This window comes from Lissotriton vulgaris, chromosome 7, assembly GCF_964263255.1.
Source record: "Lissotriton vulgaris chromosome 7, aLisVul1.2, whole genome shotgun sequence".
Taxonomy (NCBI): domain Eukaryota; kingdom Metazoa; phylum Chordata; class Amphibia; order Caudata; family Salamandridae; genus Lissotriton; species Lissotriton vulgaris.
The window spans coordinates 1,776,140,912-1,776,162,322 of NC_141695.1; the positions used below are offsets into that span (position 1 = coordinate 1,776,140,912).

Genomic DNA, 21,411 nt, shown 5'->3' on the forward strand with positions numbered 1-21,411 from the left:
GTAAAGATACACAAAAGTGTATGTTTACCTTTGTGAATCATTTAACGTCGGCTAAAGATGGCCGATGTCAGAGTCCACCTATCGCCTGCTTGGGCTGTGCCATGCCTGTTGTTGACTCACTGCGCTGCACCGTGCCTGTTGTTGACTCACTGCGCTGCATCGTGCCTGTTGATGACTCACTCTGCTGCACCGTGCCTGTAGTTGACTCACTGCGCTGCACCGTGCCTGTTGTTGACTCACAGCACTGCACCGTCCCTGTTGTTGTCGCACTGTGCTGCACCGTGCCTGTTGTTGACACACTGTGCTGCACCGTGCCTGTTGTTGACTCACTACGCTGCACCGTGCCTGTTGTTGACTCACTGCGTTGCACCGTGCCTGTTGTTGACTCACTGCGCTGCACCGTGCCTGTTGTTGACGCACTGTGCTGCACCGTGCCTGTTGTTGACTCACTACGCTGCACCGTGCCTGTTGTTGACTCACTGCACTGCACCATACCTGTTGTTGACTCACTACGCTGCACCGTGCCTGTTGTTGACGCACCGTGCCAGTTGTTGACACACTGTGCTGCACCGTGCCTGTTGTTGACTCACTACGCTGCACCGTGCCTGTTGTTGACTCACTGCATTGCACCGTGTCTGTTGACTCACTGTGCTGCACCGTGCCTATTGTTGACTCACTGCGCTGCACTGCGCCTGTTATTGACTCACTGCGCTGCACCGTGCCTGTTATTGATTCACTGTACTGCACCGTGCCTTATTGACTCACTGTGCTGCACTGTGCCTGCTGTTGACTCACTGTGCTGCACCGTGCCTGTCGTTGACTCACTGAGCTGCACCGTGCCTGTTATTGACTCACTCTTTAATGGTCCCTGTCGCAAGCATGTTAGCTGCCTATCCGAAAATGGGTGTGGTTTTCAAACATTTATCTCAGGTTTCACTTCTTAGGTCTTTAGATGACGTGAACTGTGTTTGATTTATTTCTTTGGAGTATTAGCAGAAGAGATGATTCTTAACCGGCAGTTCGGATACGTAACAATATATTACTTACGGTGCACCGGGGAAGTGTGTGTGTGGGGGGGGGGGGGGGGTTATTCTGTCTAGAGAGCGGCAACAAACAGGGGTCGGGATGTCGGGAGGGCACCGGTTGTGTGTGTCGGGAGCTTGTCAGAAAGTGAGGTTGGCAATTTACTAATAAACGTTCTTTGTATCTCTAACCCTATGCACCACAGCTGCGCCGCCTCTTGGCGCTGTAAATAACAGGCTCTCTAATGGCTCCCAGGGCCTCAATCGTGAGGAATTGTCGCAGCGCAGCGCCTTTGGGACGCTCTTGCACCACGCAGTGGGTGAGAAGCAAATGTAAAATGAAATTTAAAAAGCCACGTAAGGCCACCTTTTGGCAAACTCAGGCGCACCTGTTCTTGTAACTATTGGAATGTGTCCAAATCCATGGATGTTATGCGGGAGCATCCGCGCAACGCCCTGGAAACGCCACGCAACGCCCGTGGAAACGCCACGCAACGCCCGTGGAAACGCCTCCCTGGCGCAGATAAGGCAACGCAGCGCGCCGCGCAGCAGGACATTACTTGAAATGTATGAAGCCACGCCGGGCCTCGCAAAGAGACGCAAAGGACCTTATAAATATGCCCCCTAGTGTCCAAGGGGACTAATGCATGAGAGCGGCATGATGCTCGAGCGCAGTGTGGCCAGCAGATGGCAGCAAGAAGCAATCTCTGAATCTGCCTCATTTAAACTTGTGTTAACTCTCTACTCTGTTCTGATATTGTTTATGCGCACTGCTCAGGCAGGCGCTGGTGACCCTCTACCCCCTGACAGGGACCCCTTACCCCCTCACAGGGACCCCTTACCCCCTCACAGGGACCCTCTACCCCCTCACAGGGACCCTCTACCCCCTCACAGGGACCCTCTACCCCCTCACAGGGACCCCTTACCCCCTCACAGGGACCCTCTACCCCCTCACAGGGACCCTCTACCCCCTCACAGGGACCCTCTACCCCCTGACAGGGACCCCTTACCCCCTCACAGGGACCCCTTACCCCCTCACAGGGACCCTCTACCCCCTCACAGGTACCCTCTACCCCCTGACAGGGACCCTCTACCCCCTCACAGGGACCCTTTACCCCCTCACAGGGACCCTCTACCCCCTCACAGGGACCCTCTACCCCCTCACAGGGACCCCTTACCCCCTCACAGAGACCCTTTACCCCCTCACAGGGTCCCTCTACCCCCTCACAGGGACCCTCTACCCCCTCACAGGGACCCCTTACCCCCGCACAGGGACCCCTTACCCCCTCACAGGGACCCCTTACCCCCTCACAGGGACCCTTTACCCCCTCACAGGGACCCTTTACCCCCTCACAGGGACCCTCTACCCCCTCACAGGGACCCTTTACCCCCTCACAGGGACCCCTTACCCCCTCACAGGGACCCTCTACCCCCTCACAGGTACCCTCTACCCCCTCACAGGGACCCCTTACCCCCTCACAGGGACCCCTTACCCCCTGACAGGGACCCCTTACCCCCTCACAGGGACCCCTTACCCCCTCACAGGGACCCTCTACCCCCTCACAGGGACCCTCTACCCCCTGACAGGGACCCTTTACCCCCTCACAGGGACCCCATACCCCCTCACAGGGACCCCATACCCCCTCACAGGGACCCTCTACCCCCTCACAGGGACCCTCTACCCCCTGACAGGGACCCCTTACCCCCTCACAGAGACCCTTTACCCCCTCACAGGGTCCCTCTACCCCCTCACAGGGACCCCATACCCCCTCACAGGGACCCCTTACCCCCTCACAGGGACCCTCTACCCCCTCACAGGGACCCTCTACCCCCTGACAGGGACCCTTTACCCCCTCACAGGGACCCCTTACCCCCTCACAGGGACCCTCTACCCCCTCACAGGTACCCTCTACCCCCTGACAGGGACCCCTTACCCCCTCACAGAGACCCTTTACCCCCTCACAGGGACCCTCTACCCCCTGACAGGGACCCTTTACACCCTCACAGGGACCCTTTACCCCCTCACAGGGACCCCTTACCCCCTCACAGGGACCCCTTACCCCTCACAGGGACCCTCTACCCCCTCACAGGTACCCTCTACCCCCTGACAGGGACCCCTTACCCCCTCACAGAGACCCTTTACCCCCTCACAGGGTCCCTCTACCCCCTCACAGGGACCCTCTACCCCCTCACAGGGACCCCTTACCCCCGCACAGGGACCCCTTACCCCCTCACAGGGACCCCTTACCCCCTCACAGGGACCCTTTACCCCCTCACAGGGACCCTTTACCCCCTCACAGGGACCCTCTACCCCCTCACAGGGACCCTTTACCCCCTCACAGGGACCCCTTACCCCCTCACAGGGACCCTCTACCCCCTCACAGGTACCCTCTACCCCCTCACAGGGACCCCTTACCCCCTCACAGGGACCCCTTACCCCCTGACAGGGACCCCTTACCCCCTCACAGGGACCCCTTACCCCCTCACAGGGACCCTCTACCCCCTCACAGGGACCCTCTACCCCCTGACAGGGACCCTTTACCCCCTCACAGGGACCCCATACCCCCTGACAGGGACCCCATACCCCCTCACAGGGACCCTCTACCCCCTCACAGGGACCCTCTACCCCCTGACAGGGACCCCTTACCCCCTCACAGAGACCCTTTACCCCCTCACAGGGTCCCTCTACCCCCTCACAGGGACCCCATACCCCCTCACAGGGACCCCTTACCCCCTCACAGGGACCCTCTACCCCCTCACAGGGACCCTCTACCCCCTGACAGGGACCCTTTACCCCCTCACAGGGACCCCTTACCCCCTCACAGGGACCCTCTACCCCCTCACAGGTACCCTCTACCCCCTGACAGGGACCCCTTACCCCCTCACAGAGACCCTTTACCCCCTCACAGGGACCCTCTACCCCCTGACAGGGACCCTTTACACCCTCACAGGGACCCTTTACCCCCTCACAGGGACCCCTTACCCCCTCACAGGGACCCCTTACCCCCTCACAGGGACCCTCTACCCCCTCACAGGGACCCTCTACCCCCTGACAGGGACCCTTTACCCCCTCACAGGGACCCCTTACCCCCTCACAGGGACCCTCTACCCCCTCACAGGTACCCTCTACCCCCTGACAGGGACCCTCTACCCCCTCACAGGGACCCCTTACCCCCTCACAGGGACCCTTTACCCCCTCACAGGGTCCCTCTACCCCCTCACAGGGACCCCATACCCCCTCACAGGGACCCCATACCACCTCACAGGGACCCCATACCCCCTGACAGGGACCCCTTACCCCCTCACAGAGACCCTCTACCCCCTCACAGGGACCCTCTACCCCCTCACAGGTACCCTCTACCCCCTGACAGGGACCCCTTACCCCCTCACAGGGACCCTTTACCCCCTGACAGGGACCCCTTACCCCCTCACAGGGACCCTCTACCCCCTCACAGGTACCCTCTACCCCCTCACAGGGACCCCATACCCCCTCACAGGGACCCTCTACCCCCTCACAGGTACCCTCTACCCCCTGACAGGGACCCCTTACCCCCTCACAGAGACCCTTTACCCCCTCACAGGGTCCCTCTACCCCCTCACAGGGACCCTCTACCCCCTCACAGAGACCCTCTACCCCCTCACAGGGACCCTCTACCCCCTCACAGGTACCCTCTACCCCCTCACAGGGACCCCTTACCCCCTCACAGGGACCCTTTACCCCCTCACAGGGACCCCTTTACCCCCTCACAGGGACCCTTTACCCCCTCACAGGGACCCCTTACCCCCTCACAGGCACCCTCTACCCCCTCACAGGAACCCTTTACCCCCTCACAGGGACCCTCTACCCCCTCACAGGGTCCTGTACATGCTGCAGCGGGTCTGGCTTTGGGGGTAACAGATGCTTGCATCATTTTCCTGTATTTCTTCCCCCTCTCCCTGGCTTCCTGTTATAACCAGCTGCGGATGGACTCTGGAAAGTATTGTTTGCACACCCCTCGCATAGGGCCCGATATGTGTGAGCCCCTGCATCACTTCTGAGCCACCGTTGTGTCACTTTTTCCGACGCAGCTGTGGTGCAAAACATGCCCCCTGTTGCGCCCTGTTTACAGGTGCGCCACGGTGTAAAGCCCTGCTCCATATTATACCTGCGTCAGGTATGATGTATGTAGGGGGGCGTTCCCACGTAAGCAGGCCTCGTAGAAGGGTCGCATTGAAATCCACAAGGTTTCACTGCGCCACTTCTAGGACGCCATTGCTGCCTTATGGCAGGCGTAAGGGTGACGCAGCACTATATTCATAGCCCTCCCCCTGCATTGCTGGAGTTGCGTCAGGCTTCCGACATAACTCCAGCAATGCGTCAGTTTTGAGCCGACAGTTACCTCAGTAATACTGACGTATCGGTCATTCCTTGCGACATGATGCGTCCTACAGTAAATATGACGCATCCATCACGTCGCTTGAGGGCGCACTGAGAAGTGACGCATCGCTGTCTTCAAGCATCGATGAGTCATTCTCAAAAATAAGGCCCTGAGCGTTTGGTAATCCAGAGGGGCCCTAGGATTACTGAGAGCCCCGGCACTGGCCCCCAGAGAACAGCAGCCTATGGATGGATCGTATTTTCGAATCTAGTGCCTAGAACTTCATGATATCTTAGCTGAATCATTGAAGCGCATCCTCTCCGGAGTAAACCTGTCCACTCGCATCGGGCCGCAACGTCTCGGCCTCCACCTCCTCTGGTGCTAACACCCTTTCGGCTGCTGTGTGTACTATCGCTGCAGCGTGTTTATTATTTCCTGTAATTAAGTTCAATTTGGTAATTCTTGCCCTTATCTAACTGTGGCCCATATTCTCAAAGATGTCACGCAATGCAGCGCAGTATCCAAAAATGCTGTGCTGTGTTGCGTGACGTGGAGGGAGCAGGAGAGCGCCTTATTCACATAGAAATGTCTCTTTCCTCCCCTCTCGCGAGCACCGGCGCCTCTCACAGCTGCTGTGCTCCAGGCTCACCCCTGAGCGCCGCAGTGCCAGGGTGTGCTGAGTCCAGCATAGTTTTGGTACACGAAGGACACACTTCCTGCACAAATCACCACGCCTAGACTAACGTTAACCTGCTCCCACCGTGTATGTGGGCTGGACAGAGCGGCACACATGCAAAGTCAGAAAAGAAAGGAGGAATAAAAACATTTCTCCTTTTAACTCCTGCGTTCTAGTGGTGTTAGTATGTGGTGCTATACGCTGTCCACTAGTTTTAGTAGATAGGATTTAGGGAGCGCCCATGTACCACCCATGTACCACCCATGGACCGCCCATGTACCGCCCATGGACCGCCCATGTACCGCCCATGGACCGCCCATGTACCGCCCATGTACCGCCCATGTACCACCCATGGACCGCCCATGTACCGCCCATGGACCGCCGCCCATGTAACGCCCATGGACCGCCCATGGACCGCCCATGGACCGCCCATGTACCGCCCATGGATCGCCCATGTACCGCCCATGGACCGCCCATGTACCGCCCATGGACCGCCGCCCATGTACCGCCCATTTACCGCCCATGGACCGCCGTCCATGTACCGCCCATGTACCGCCCATGGACCGCCCATGGACCGCCCATGTACCACCCATGTAACGCCCATTGGCGCTGGGTAATGCAAAACTATACTCTGCGCGGCTTTGCATTACTTTTGGGTGCTTTACAGCGCAACACAAGTTTTGCACTGGAAAGTGAATCAGGAAAAAAACTCTTTGTGCTGTTCAGCGCCAACCGAGCAAAAATGTTTGAGAATCTCCCCCAATTTGATAATTTTGAATCCTCAGTAATTATCCATGTAAAGACATACGTCTACTACAAAGTGCCCTGGCTCCTTTGGACAAATAAAAAATCAGAAATATACAGAACCCATAAATGTTATCAAAATTGTCCGGGCTGAAGCTCGCTTCTCGAGCTCTAGTCGGGAGCTTGCCTCCTTGCCCGTGTCGGCTCGGGTGCCGGCGGACCCCGGTGCGACCCCCACCCCATTACCTGCGCATGGATTCCCTCACTACCACCCCACAACAGTGCTGTGAACCTGTGCACCGCCCCTCTCTCACAAACATTGTATTTGCTTTATAGCACCTCTCATACCAGTGTAGGGTGTCCGGGCGCTGTATAACACACACCTTATAGAGACAAAGAATCATACATGTGTAAATCAGAGTATAAGAAATATTACGTAACACAACAGGATTACAAGCTGCAGGGGTCACGTCATCCGTACTCGAAGGCAGAATGTTTTAAGATAGTTTGGTCTGGAGAATCACAAACCCAGGATTTAAAATGTGCCACACTTGAGGGGTTGGCTTTCGAATAAGAATGCATTTCTATCCAAACAAACCCTTTTTAGCAACGTTCGGATAATGAAAGGCTGAGGAAATATAGGTGCCTATCAGCAACGAACTGTGATAAATATCGCAGAGCGCGCTTAGAGCACTTCAGTTTAACACCGGCTATCTCCGGATTAGATCACAGAGATATTGCGTTATTTACAACGCTTTATCCCCACGGTGATGTAAAATTTGGCGATAGCCGCGAAATGCAGGATTATCGCTGGGAATCGAGCGATAATCCTACAGCGATAGAGGAAGCCCTAGTGATAGGGATAAGTGGATTTAGCCGTTCAATCTACCTCCCATGTCAAATATAGGTTAGTCAGGATTTATACAGACGTTACTCCCATGTCAAATATAGGTTAGTCAGGATTTATACAGACGTTAATAACCAGTGATAATCGCAGTTAGCGCAGCTTTTAATATCGCTATGGGTGTCCTGGGCTGGCTTGTAAATACAGCGAAGGACAGATAGCGATATTTTTAATGTCGTTTAGTTAGGGAACGCCTACTTTGCATCTCATTAGCGATGTATATCACTAAGATGCGTAGCTATAGCAAAACTGAATGTGAGGTAAGACCCCGTCTTGTGGAGTCAAGGCAGCTAACACAAATATGTTTTTAAGCTTTCGGCACCGCTTGGCTTACTACGAACCGTGGATCATTTTTGTGCACGTTGTTCACTTTAACTTTGATCGCACCGTTTAGCAAAACATTGGTCATACCTGAACGTGGCCAATTTTCTGACAACCTTGTTTCCGAGGTTGATATCACCTTTTTTTCATCACCGAAACTTGCAGAACCTAATTAGGCATGCGCACTTTGTACAAGAGTCACCTACTTAACGCATGCTATTGAATGAAATGAAATGAAATGAAATGAAATGAAATGAAATGAATGAAATTAGATTTATAAAGCGCATGGATGCCCTTGAGCGTCCCAGCGCTAACTTAACTGAAAAACAGAAAAGCTCTAGAGAGGGAAGGAGGGGAATAGGATTATTCTGCTATAGGAAAGAGAAAAGTTTTGAGAGATTTTCTGAATTTGGGATAGGAGGATTCCATCCGGATTTCCCTAGGGAGGGTGTTCCAATGTTTTGCTGCATTCAGGGAGAACCGGCGTCCTCCAGTCCGAGCTTTTCTCACTCTAGGGATGGAGACCAGGTTCTCCCCATCAGAGCGGAGGGTCCTTGGCGGTTTATAGGGGCTAATAAGCTTTCTTAGGGCAGGAGGGCCTTTGCCTTGCAATGTCCTGTGAGTAATGCACAGGGTCTTAAATACAATTCGTTCCTGGATGGGGAGCCAGTGCAGGGATCTCAAAAGTGGTTTGGCCGAGGCCCTTCTGGGTGCCCCCATGAGCGTTCTTGCTGCAGCGTTCTGGACCCGCTGCAAGGAGTTAATTGTCTTTTTGGGTGCAGCCAGAAGGAGAGCATTACCATAATCCAGTCTTGATAGTATAAGACCTTGAATTAGGAGCTTCCTAGATTGGAAAGGCAGAAGGGGGAGCACTTTCCGCACTGACCGCAACAGGCCGAAACAGCTGCCTGCGACTTTCTGGGCGTGGGTCTTGAATGTTAATTGGGGTTCAAACCAGACCCCGAGGCTTTTGATTTTCTCCTTTGCTGGTGGCAGATCACCCATGCAGGGGGGCCAGAGCTCAGAAGGCAGAGATGTAAAATGGTGGCCTAGGAGCATAATCTCCGTTTTGGCTCCATTAAGTTTCAACTTGGAGTCAGTCATCCAGGAGAAGATTGCCGAGAGGCAGCTCGAGAGATTGTCCGAGCATCCCCCTTGTTGAGTCAGAGAGACGACAAGTTGGGTGTCGTCAGCATAGCTGATGGATTTAATCCCGAATGGGGCTACTAAGTCCTCCAACGGAGCCATGTAGACATTGAACAATGTGGGGCTCAGGGAAGATCCCTGAGGAACCCCACATTGAAGAGGAAAGGGCTTCGACGTGGTACCGTTCTCCCAGATCCTGAAGGACCGGTTGTCGAGAAATGATTTCAGCCACTTGAGGGCGGACCCTACAATGCCTAGTTTGGAGAGACGGTGGACAAGGGTGGGGTGGTCTACGGTATCGAACGCGGCGCTCAGATCCAGGAGGATCAGAGCTGCTGATCCCCCTGAATCTAAGATGCCCCTAGCCTCTTCAGCAACCACTATAAGGGCAGTGTCTGTGCCCTGCCCGGGGCGAAATCCCGTTTGGGAATTACCCAGCAAGTCATTACTCTCCAAGAATCCGGAGAGCTGCCGATTCACCCACTTTTCTGCGATTTTGCCCAATCCAGGTAACAATGAAATAGGGCGGAAATTTGCCAGGTCGGCGGGATCAAGTCCTGGTTTTTTAAGGAGGGCTCTGATTTTTGCCTGTTTCCAGCTTGGGGGGACAATGCCGGTAGTGAAAGAGGTATTCAGGAGATCAGTAGCAAGGGGGGCGATGGTACTTGGCGATGGTATTTGGCAGACAATACCTCATATAACATAAATATAACTTCTTTACAATATGTAAATGGCTATTAGAATTCTCGGGGAGTGGACCCTCATTTAGTCAAATCTTTTGGTTTTTATTTAGATTTTCCCTGAGGAAGTGCACAGTATAGTGCACGACATGCATTGGGAATATTCTTTCAAATCAGTTTGAATTTGAAATACGATGTTTGGAAACAACGTTTGCCACAACGTACAAATTAATGGATTTATGAAACGAATTAAACAGTTTATTTTCAACAAAAGTAGCATCGTAAAATTATTGAGGATCTGGGGGCATATTATCAAGGGTGGCGATAGTGAATTATCGCCGCATTAACGGCCGTTTTCGGCCGCTAAGCGGCGATAATTCTATTGCCCTATTAGCAAGCTGTCGCTAACAGCAGTTAGCGACAGCTTGTAGGCGATAGCGAGCGGTTTGGGGCCATCTTTGCATGCCAGCGATATTTATCGCTAATGACATGCAAAGTGGGCATTCCCAACCTGTTAGTGACCGAAAGCAGTCTCTAACATCGCTAACGCCTATTACCAACATAGGCGTCGCAATGGAAATATTCGCACTAAACGCGAATATCTCCAAAAACTAATGCCTGCTCAGACCAGTTCTTAGCCATGTTATCCAATGGAAGGTGGATAACATGCTAAGAGCATTTCATCGCTAATGCTTGAATATCGCTGTATTCTCAGCGATATTCACGCATTTCGCCACTATCACCGAAAAATGTATCGCTTTGGAGATAAACGTTGCTGATAGCACGTGATCTCAGCGATAAATTCCGGCTATGCTCAGCGATAAAATAATTGTCGCTAAGCCTATTTAGCGATAAATATCGCTACTTGTTGGTAATATGCCCCACAATTTTTGAACAGTAACAGAGATCGCTTATGCGATTCCCACCGTTGCGCTCAGAGGGTTGTCCCCTGTGGTTGCAGGACGCCTGCACAGTTCAGTAATCCGCATTGTGCAGCTCTGTGCAGCAACAGCAAACTTTCGGAAGCAAACATGCATTGGCACAGACAGCCCCATCACAGGTGTTCTGAGGGTACATGGCAGCCAGGCGCCCCCGCAGTTATACCACGTCATCCATGTGGATGCAAAACGTGTCCTTCTTTTATTTCCACCGGGTCGTGGACTTGACGCCCTCTGCAATGACGCCCACGGCAAGCTTTGGTGCGATGGGCACGGTGCACACATCCAAGTTCCAAGTGCTCCTGGGCATGGCGCCCTGTGCAGTGGCACCGGCTGCAGCGCCCTAAAGCCGGCCTTGTGCTCACCAACAGACCCGATTCAGGAAGGAAACGCCCAAATATTTAAGGCAAATATGGCTTTATTGTAGCTGTCTCCCGCCGAAACTCTCCTCCGCTTTAACTGAGAGTGTGGAAATTCAGTGCCCCTCCCCACCCCCCGCCCCATGTTTTCAATATCTTAATTTTCCTGGGTTCATTCAGTACTGCAAAATTGGCATGTACGATCTTGGGGGTGGGAGGTAGGGGGTTGCGGAAGCGGGTGGAAGCGCTCAGAGGGGGGGTAGGAGCAATTTCAGTGGAGAGCCGTACACCACCCTAGAAATATAGCCAGAATCTAATGATTCGGGGGAGGAGGGGTTAAGGGGGCAGAAGATTACTGAGGGGTCTGCAGGGGGTGCATGGTGGTGTCACTGATGGAAGTGCGTGAGGCAGATGTTGGAGAGTACCAGAGGCGCACACCTGCCCAAGGCTGAGCTCACACAAGTCACAAGCCCAGACAATGTTTGCATGAATTCCAGACACCACCTCTGACTCAAACACACATTTGTTTCATTTTAGGGGGACCTGGTGGCAGAGGAAATATTCAAGCTGTACTATGGAGCCCCGGTCTCCACAAAGAGATTCAAGATGGCGCTGGATGAGATTATCCGCAGTAACAACGAGGTAGACTTCCTCCTCCCGGACGACGCCAAGAGCCACAGCGCCGCAGACAAGTTCACAGAAGCAAAGATGCTCATAATGGAGAAGAAGAAACAGGTCATCTCCAACATCATCAAGGAGAGGTACCCTGCGGCCAGGACCAGCCTGGGTGGGCTGCTCCACACACTGCAGGTGAGAAAAGAGAGTGGGGAGGAGCGCTGCGGATATGTGATGACATCTGTGAATTCACACACACACACACACTCATAAAACACCTCAGAGCATGTGAGGGCTGCTCCACACACTGCAGGTGAGGAAAGAGAGTAGGGAGGAGAGCTGCGGATATGTGATGACATCTGTGAATTCACACACACACACACTCATACATCATCTCTGAGCATGTGAGGGCTGCTCCACACACTGCAGGTGAGTAAAGAGAGTAGGAAGGCGCGCTGTGGTTATGTGATGACATCTGTGCATTCACAAACACACACACTCATACAACACCTCCGAGCATGTGAGAGCTGCTCCAAACACTCCAGGTTAGTAAAGAGAGTAGGAAGGAGCATTGTGGATATGTGATGACATCTGCATTCACACACACACACTCATGCAAACCTCCGATCATGTGAGAGATGTTCCACACACTGCAAGTGAGTAAAAAGAGTAGTGAGGAGCACTTTGGATATGTGATGACATCTGTGCATTCACACACACTCTTACAACACCTTCGAGCATTTGAGGGCTGCTACACACACTGCAGTTGAGTAAAGAGAGTAGGGAGGAGCGCTGTGGATATGTGATGACATCTATGCATTTACAAACACACACACTATTAAACAGCATCCTCTAGCTTGTGAGGGCTGCTCCACACACTGTAGGTGAGTAAAGAGAGTAGGGAGAAGAGCTGCAGATATGTGATGACATCTGTGCATTCACACACACACTCTCATACAACACCTCCGAGCATGTGAGGGCTGCTCCGCACATTGCAGGTGAGAAAAGAGACTGGGGAGGAGCACTGCGGATATGTGATGACATCTGTGCATTCGCAAACACACACACTCATACAACACCTCCGAGCATGTGAGGGCTGCTCCGCACACTGCAGGTGAGTAAAGAGAGTAGGGAGGAGCACTGTGGATATGTGGTGACATCTGTGCATTCACAAACACACAGACACAACACACACTCTTACAGTATACTTTAACTTGTGAAGGCTGCTTCACACACTGTAGGTGAGTAAAGAGAGTGGAGAGGAGCGCTGTGGATATGTGCTGACATTTGTGCATTCACACATACACACATCTACACTCATACATCACCTCTGAGCATGTGAGGGCTGTTCCACACACTGCAGTTACATAAAGAGTGTGGCGAGGAGTGCTGTGGTTATATGGTGAAATTTGTGCATTCTCATGCATGCACACACACACACACTCATACAACACCTTCTGGCATGTGAGGACCGCTCCACACACTGCAGGTGAGTGAAGAGAGTGGGGAGGAGCGCTGTGGATATGTGGAAACATTTGTGCATTCTTGTGCACTTGCACATGGCACACACACTCATACAACACCTCCTAGTGTGTGAGGGCTGTGCCACACACTGCAGGTTACTAAAGAGTGTGGGGAGGAGCGCTGTGGTCACGTGGTGACATCTGTTCTTTCACACACATACTCATTCCCACACACACACATATACAGCATGCTCTGGCTTGTGAGGGCTGTTCCACACACTGCAGGTGAGTAAAGAGTATGGGGAGGAGCGCTGTGGTTATGTGGTGACATGCATGCACTCACCTGAACACTTACATACATACATAGTCATACAACACCCCCAGCATGTGAGTGCGGCTCCACACTCGACAGGGAGGTAAAGAGAGTCACACACAATCATGCACACAGACATTCTCATGTTTGGGACCAGAAGAGGCAGGCCATTTTTAACAAAATGTGGAAGCGACGGTCCGCGGCGGAGCCAGCAGGTCCCGATGAAGGTGGTGGTTACAAACGGTCCGCGGCCACGCCAGCAGGTCCCGACGACGATGAAGGTTTACGAAGGTTGCGGCAGCGCCAGCAGGCAGGACGATAGTTCGCAAGGCAGAGCTACGGCAGCGCCAATAGCCCGTCAAGGATGAGTTCTTCTCTGCGTCTCTCGACTCCAGGATACAACTGCCTTCCTGCTCTGGAGCTGCCCCAGTTATAGGGCTGGTGCCCTTTGATGTCCGGACCCTCGCACTTGGAGGTCGGGGGGTCCGGGATGAAGGAGTCCAGACACCCAGCAGGGGGGTGGAGCCAGCGCCCGGGGAGGTTGGGGGCGAGCGGTACCTGGCGGGGGAGAGCCATCGACACCTCTTCCTCCCATTGACCTGCCAAGTAGTCCGCTCACCTCCTGGGTGGATGGTGGTGCCGGGATGTCTGAGGCCTGGCCAGGCCCAGGGTTGGGGTCGATCGGGGGCCACGCGGCCTCGTGGTGGAGTGTCCAAGATGGCGCCCAGGCTGGGTGCGCGGGCCGGTAGTGGATCGGGCCCACGAGGTCGATATGTTCAGAGGCAAGGGTCCCGGAGGGGACGGAAAACGTGAAGTGGTGGTGTGTGACACTTGATGGGCCGGGCTCGGGCCTGGTCGGGCAGAGGGGGAGCGGCCCTTCACGTGGCCTGTCCAACAGTGGCCCATAACATTTTGACACGTCAAGGACCGCTGATTTTAGTGGATCTGCTGGTCCAATATGTGCCAAATCGCCCTCTGCGATCGGCTAACTCTGGTTCGGTCTGCACTCCCCATTTTCACAGAGCCATAACAGTGTTTTCCAGGACAACACACCCATGGCTCGCTTTCACTTTCCCTCCCTCTCCCCGTGATCTCCACATCTCCTGCCCTGCACTTTCACGGCGACAGCTTGTTGGTGTCTGGGGTCGGTGGAGCGGTGTCCTCGACCTCCAGTCCTTACCAGGGTCCACCAGATGTGAGTCTGTTTACTTGGAGTCCCACAGATCAGGGAACCTGGAACCCAGAGTGGGGCTTCTCAGGGACCCTGGTGCTGCTGCAGCAGCCCGGGGAGCCCTGTTCCTCCTTGGTGTCCCAGCTGAGAGTCCCTCTTACTTGGTGGGGGCAGCCTCAGTGTCATTGCTTGCTCTGGGATCGGCAGCTAGTGGTCTCCTCTCGGCAACCCTGGTATATGGTTTTGGGCAGCTCAGGGTCCCTGGTAATCATTGTGAGGCAGCTTGGGGTCCCTACATACTCAGGGACCGATTCACAGAACTAACTTAAGACAAAATCCTAAACTTACTACTTTTGGTATTCACAGAAGGCATTTAGTAGTAGTAAAGTTAGTATTTTGTCTTAAGTCTGTCCTACGTTTGACTTAAGTCTGTCTTAAGTTTGTCTTTAGTCTGTCTTAAGTTTGTCTTAAGTTTGTCTAAAGTCTGTCTTAAATCTGTCTTAAGTCTGTCCTACTACTTTTGGTATTCACATAAGGCATTTAGTAGTAGTAAAGTTAGGATTTTGTCTTAAGTTTGACTTAAAACAGACTTAAGGCAAAATCCTAACTTTACCACTACTAAATGCCTTCTGTGAATACCAAAAGTAGTAAGTTTAGGATTTTGTCTTAAGTTAGTTCTGTGAATCGGGCCCTCAGAGTCTTCTCATCCTTGGGGTCCCGGAGTTCCGCGTCCATGGTACCCGGGGCTGAGGTCATTGGAGTCTCTGTTATGTGGTATTGGAGAGCTCAGGACCCCTGGCACCGGCAGGAGACTCTCTGGGTCTTTGGCCTCCTCTGGGTCCTACTCCACCGGATCTGAAGTTCGGTGCCCCCTCTTCCAGATTCAGATCCTTTCTGCACGCGCCTCCGCTTGCGGCTATGACGCTCTGCTGATGGAAGACTCCGGCTTAAGGCCAGTCTCTAAGTGTAATCACAGCCCCAGCCCCTTCGTGACTACAGCCCGCCATCCATGGCAGATTCGCAGACAAGCCCTACCCACCGCAGACACAAACTTAGGAGGTAGCTACCAAACAGTGACTTACTTCCATACCTGATCTATTTGTATTTGAGAGCTGAAGTCGGACGAACAGCTGAGGACGAGCGAATCGCAGCTAAACAGTTGGTTACACGCTCTTTAGAGAGGGGAACCAAATATATTCAAGGGGAGTAACTGAAATAGTTTGCAACGATAATTGTGTTATCCACATTCCCTAATACCTTCCGTGTTGCTAGCAAGCACATCACATGAGTGTACACAAAGCATGGGAGGGGGGGCTGTATTTGCATTTGCAATGCAATAGTTCTCTTATTTGAGAAAGTTTAGGCTATTGGCATTGTATCTGACAATGCCATATCTTTATCTATTTTGAAAACCAAAACATAAATAAAAGGGATTGTCATTTACAACGCCAATAGCCTAAACTCTGGGAAATGCGAGACCTATTGCATTGCAAATGCTTGTTAAGCTTTGCTGGTGAGTTCTTCTCAAAAATGGGAAGAGAGCGCCACCATGTGGTGGACGCACAAATCAGTGCTGGTGTTTAGAAACCCTGGCACACATTCCCTCTCGCCCTTTCACCCTCCTTCCCTCCTCCTCATCCTTCTCGCTTTCTCATATTTCTCCCTCCTCTCTTCTCTTTCCTCTCCACTTTCTCTCTCTTCCTCTCTCTCTCGCTCTCTCTCTCTCTCTCTCTCTCTCTCTCTCTCTCTCTCTTTATCTCGTCCCCTCTCTCTCTCTCTCTCTCTCTTCCTCTCTCCTCCCTCTCTTCCTCTCTCTCTCGCTACCTCAATTTCTTTCTCCCTCTCTCTCTTTCTCTCTCTCACTCTCTCTTTGTCTCTTTTTCTTTCTCTCTCTCTCTGTTTGTCTCTCCCTGTCTCTTTCTCTCTCTCTCTCTCTCTTTTTCTCTCTCGGTCTCTCTCTCTTTCTCTCTCTCACTCTCTCTTTGTCTCTTTTTCTTTCTCTCTCTCTCTGTTTGTCTCTCCCTGTCTCCCTGTCTCTTTCTCTCTCTCCCTCTCTCTCTTCCTCTCTCCCTCTCCCCCTATTTCTCTCTCTCTCTTTCTCTCTCTCTTTCTCTCTCTCTCTGTCTTTCCCCCTGTTTCTCCCTCTCTCTGCTTCTCTCTCTCTCTCTCTCTGTTTCTCTCTCTCTCTCTCTCTTTCTCTCTTTCTCTCTCTCTGTTTCTCTCTCTCTCTCTCTCTCTCTCTCTCTCTCTCTGTTTCTCTCTCTCTGTCTCTCCCCCTCTTTCTCCCTCTCTCTGCTTCTCTCTCTCTCTCTCTGTTTCTCTCTCTCTCTCTCTCTCTTTCTCTCTTTCTCTCTTTCTCTCTCTCTCTCAGCTTCTCTCTCTCTCTCTCTCTCTCTCTCTCTCTCTCTCTCTCTGTTTCTCTCTCTCTCTTTCTCTCTTTCTATCTCTCTCTTTCTCTCTCTCTCTCTGTCTCTCTTCTTCTTTCTCTCTCTCTCTCTGTTTCTCTCTCTCTCTCTCTCTGTTTCTCTCCCCCTCTCTCTCTCTCTCCCTCACCTCCCACTTTAAGCCTCTAAAGGATTGACAAGCAGCGCCTTCTGGTGCGAGCACAGCGCCTAGATCCAAGAGTGAGCACAGAGTGCTTGGTTGGATGAACCGAGGGATGGAAGGACAGACAGACAGACGGGTGGAGAGGGGCAGAACCCTCACTAGATGTTTGCTTCCTGTTCTATTCTTTAATATAAACGTATTTTCTGATTCCAGGACTTTTACAGCCACAGTAACTGGATTGAGTTGGGAAATGTGGACGACACCAACAAGGGCATGATGCTTCACAATGACATCATCGGCGTGATTGCAGGTAGGCGGTCCTTGCTTGCCACCCAGGGGGGCACGCGACCCTGAAGTACAGACCCCCTGTGGTCCTTTGACTGACGGCTCACACCGGGGGCTCATCTGGACCAGGGGGTGGGGGGACTGGGGGGGGTCACACTCCCGACCAGGGCTGCCCCATCACGGGTCGCGCGCAGTGCAACAGTCTTTGGAGGTGCCCCTCCCCCATTTCCTCCTTCTCCATGATTTCCCTCACTACCACTCGCCAACAATGCACCTCATCTCTCTATAGCGAATATGACTCGTTACTAGGTGAGTTATTACTTCTCGATGCCTTCACAACGCAGTCGTTACAACGACCGCGATGTTACCACACGATGCCATTACTACGCTAGTCATTACATTGACTTGCAGTAAATGCCGCGCTGACGATAAAAATGTATAATTTACTATTACTATAAGGCGTTGGAATAGTAAACCACACTATTCCTTATGTCAGCGTGCCATCTACTGAAAGTCGATGTAATGACTTGCGTAGTAATGGCATTGTGTGGTAACAATGGGGTCGTTGTAACGACTGCGTTGGAATGGTTTCCCCTCTATAGCACCTCTCTGACACACATTTCATTTTTTAATAGTTCTGCTCATAGTTTACTCACACTCCGTTCTGTGATCTGCATGGGACAAGGTCTTTGTAGCAGGGACATTAACCCTCTGCGCTGTGTGGGTGGCAGGAGTGCCCATGTGAGTGATGCAATAATGTGAGAGTTGGGTGAGAGGAGTGACTGCAGGGTGAGGTGACTAAATGATTTTGGGTGCAGATGTGGGACGAATGAACACACAGAGAGTGAGGGGCTTGGTTGAGTGAGATTGCAGATTGAGCAGTGAAGTGGACAGGTGAGTGAAGTGTCCCATGATGCCAGAGTGAGGTGAGTGAACAGAGCAAGTGCATTGTGAGTGCATTGAGATCGCTGTGAGTGCATGATGAACAGTGTGAGTGCATTGCGATTACTGTGAGTGCAGGGTGAATGGTGGGAGCGCATGGTGATCAGTGTGAGTACATGGTGATCAGTGTGAGTACATGGTGATCAGTGTGAGTGCATGGTGATCAGTGTGAGTATATGGTGATCAGTGTGAGTGCATGGTGAATGGTGTGAGTGCGTGGTGATCAGTGTGAGTACATGGTGATCAGTGTGAGTGCATGGTGATCAGTGTGAGTACATGGTGATCAGTGTGAGTGCATGGTGAATGATGTGAGTGCAGGGTGAGCGGGTGAATGGTGTGACAGTGTGGTGATCAGTGTGAGTGCATTGTGATTGCTGTGAGCGCATTGTGCTCACTGTGAGTGCAGAGTGAGTGGGTGAATAGTGTTAGAGCATAGTGAATGGTGTAAGAGCATGGTGAATGGTGTGAGCGCATGGTGATCAGTGTGAGTGCAGGGTGAATGTGTGAGTGCATGGTGATCAGTGTGAGTGCATGGTGATCAGTGTGAGTGCATGGTGATCGCTGTGAGTGCATGGTGCGTGATGTGAGTGCATGGTGATCATTGTGAGTGCATTGTGATCAGTGTGAATGCATTGTAATCACTGTGATTGCAGGGTGAGTGGGTGAATGTTGTGAGTGCATTGTGATCAGGGTGAGTGCATGGTGATCAGTGTGAGTGCATTGTGATCACTGTGAGTGCAGGGTGAATGGTGTGAGTGGGTGAATGGTGTGAGAGCATAGTGAATGGTGTAAGAGCATGGTGAATGGGGTGAGCGCATGGTGATCAGTGTGAGTGCAGGGTGAATGTGTGAGTGCATGGTGATCAGTGTGAGTGCATGGTGATCAGTGTGAGTGCATGGTGATCGCTGAGAGTGCATGGTGAGTGATGTGAGTGCATGGTGATCTTTGTGAGTGCATTGTGATCAGTGTGAATGCATTGTGATCACTGTGATTGCAGGGTGAGTGGGTGAATGTTGTGAGTGCATTGTGATCAGGGTGAGTGCATGGTGATCAGTGTGAGTGCATTGTGATCACTGTGAGTGCAGGGTGAATGGTGTGAGTGGGTGAATGGTGTGAGAGTGTGGTGATCAGTATGAGTGCATTGTGATTGCTGTGAGTGCAGGGTGAATGTGTGAGTGCAGGGTGAGCAGGTGAATGGTGTGAGTGCATGGTGATCAGTGTGAGTGCATGGTGATCAGTGTGAGTGCAGGGTGAATGTGTGAGTGCAGGGTGAGCGGGTGAATGGTGTGAGAGTGTGGTGATCAGTGTGAGTGCATTGTGATCGCTGTGAGTGCAGTGTGATCACTGTGAGTGCATTGTGATCACTGGGTGTGCAGGGTGAGCAGGTGAATGATGTGAGAGCATGGTGAATGGTGTGAGTGCATGGTGATCAGTGTGAGTGCATTGTGATCAGTGTGAGTGGATTGTGATCACTGTGAGTGCAGGGTGAGCAGGTGAATGATGTGAGAGCATGGTGAATGGTGTGAGTGCATGGTGATCAGTATGAGTGCACGGTGATCAGTGTGAGTGCAGGGTGAATGTGTGAGTGCAGGGTGAGCGGGTGAATGGTGTGAGAGTGTGGTGATCAGTGTGAGTGCATTGTGATCGCTGTGAGTGCAGTGTGATCACTGTGAGTGCATTGTGATCACTGTGTGTGCAGGGTGAGCAGGTGAATGATGTGAGAGCATGGTGAATGGTGTGAGTGCATGGTGATCAGTGTGAGTGCATTGTGATCAGTGTGAGTGCATTGTGATCACTGTGAGTGCAGAGTGAGCAGGTGAATGATGTGAGAGCATGGTGAATGGTGTGAGTGCATGGTGATCAGTGTGAGTGCAGGGTGAATGTGTGAGTGCATGGTGATCAGTGTGAGCGCATGGTGATCAGTGTGAGTGCATGGTGATCAGTGTGAGTGCATGTTGATCGCTGTGAGTGCATGGTGAATGGTGTGAGTGCATGGTGATCAGTGTGAGTGCATTGTGATCAGTGTGACTGCATTGTGATCAGTGTGATTGCATTGTGATCACTGTGAGTGCAGGGTGAGCGGGTGAATGGCGTGAATGCATTGTGATCAGTGTGAGGGCATGGTGATCAGTGTGAGTGCATGGTGATCAGTGTGATTGCATTGTGATCACTGTGAGTGCAGGGTGAATGTGTGAGTGCAGGTTGAGCGAGTGAAAGGTGTGAGAGTGTGGTGATCAGTGTGAGTGCATTGTGATCGTTGTGAGTGCATGGCGAATGGAGTGAGTGCATGGTGATCGCTGTGAGTGCAGGATGAAGGTGATAGTGAATGGCAAGAATAAGGATTGAGTTGTCTGATTGCAGCGTGCATTCACAGATACTCGAAGTTGTAACAAGACAAAATATCGAATTCCATATATAGAAATACCAAAAAATTGAAGTCAAAATATAGTATGAACAAAATATCGAATGGACAGAATATAGTGGTGAAAAATATTGAATTGAAGGTAAGTAATTTAATATTGAATAGTAATTTTTACCCCTACGCTATCCAACGCTTTCCCTACTGTTGCACTCACTGGAGTGGGAATAGTAAATGTTATATTTATTATTTCATTAATTTTAAATTTCTTTTAAGACATTTAAAAAAAAACATAATTTGACTAACTATATTTTTTAAAACTATATTTTTGATTCAATATTTTTGTACTTACCTGTTTGTAGATAGGAATTCGATATTTTTGCATTCTATATTTTTTCTTCGATATTTTGGTAATTCATTATTTGTGAATTCGATATTATGTCAGTGATCCCTTGAAGTACCTCAGCATGTTATTGAGGGCTGGCGTAGGGGTTCAGATATCTATTAAAGTTATTACTATTATGACATTCTTCAGGGACAGGGCTGGACTGGCCGTAGTGGGCACCGG

General features: G+C 51.8%; 1 protein-coding gene across 1 annotated transcript in view; it reads left to right on the top strand.

Moving 5' to 3' along the window:
- LOC147706657 (von Willebrand factor A domain-containing protein 7-like) overlaps positions 1–21,411 on the top strand; it is a 239,692-nt gene that overhangs the window by 52,758 nt on the left and 165,523 nt on the right. Inside the window, exons 3-4 of the mRNA XM_086933162.1 lie at positions 11,686–11,958; positions 17,471–17,567. Of these exons, the coding sequence (XP_086789288.1) occupies positions 11,686–11,958; positions 17,471–17,567 (370 nt within the window). The remainder of the gene's footprint in view (positions 1–11,685; positions 11,959–17,470; positions 17,568–21,411) is intronic.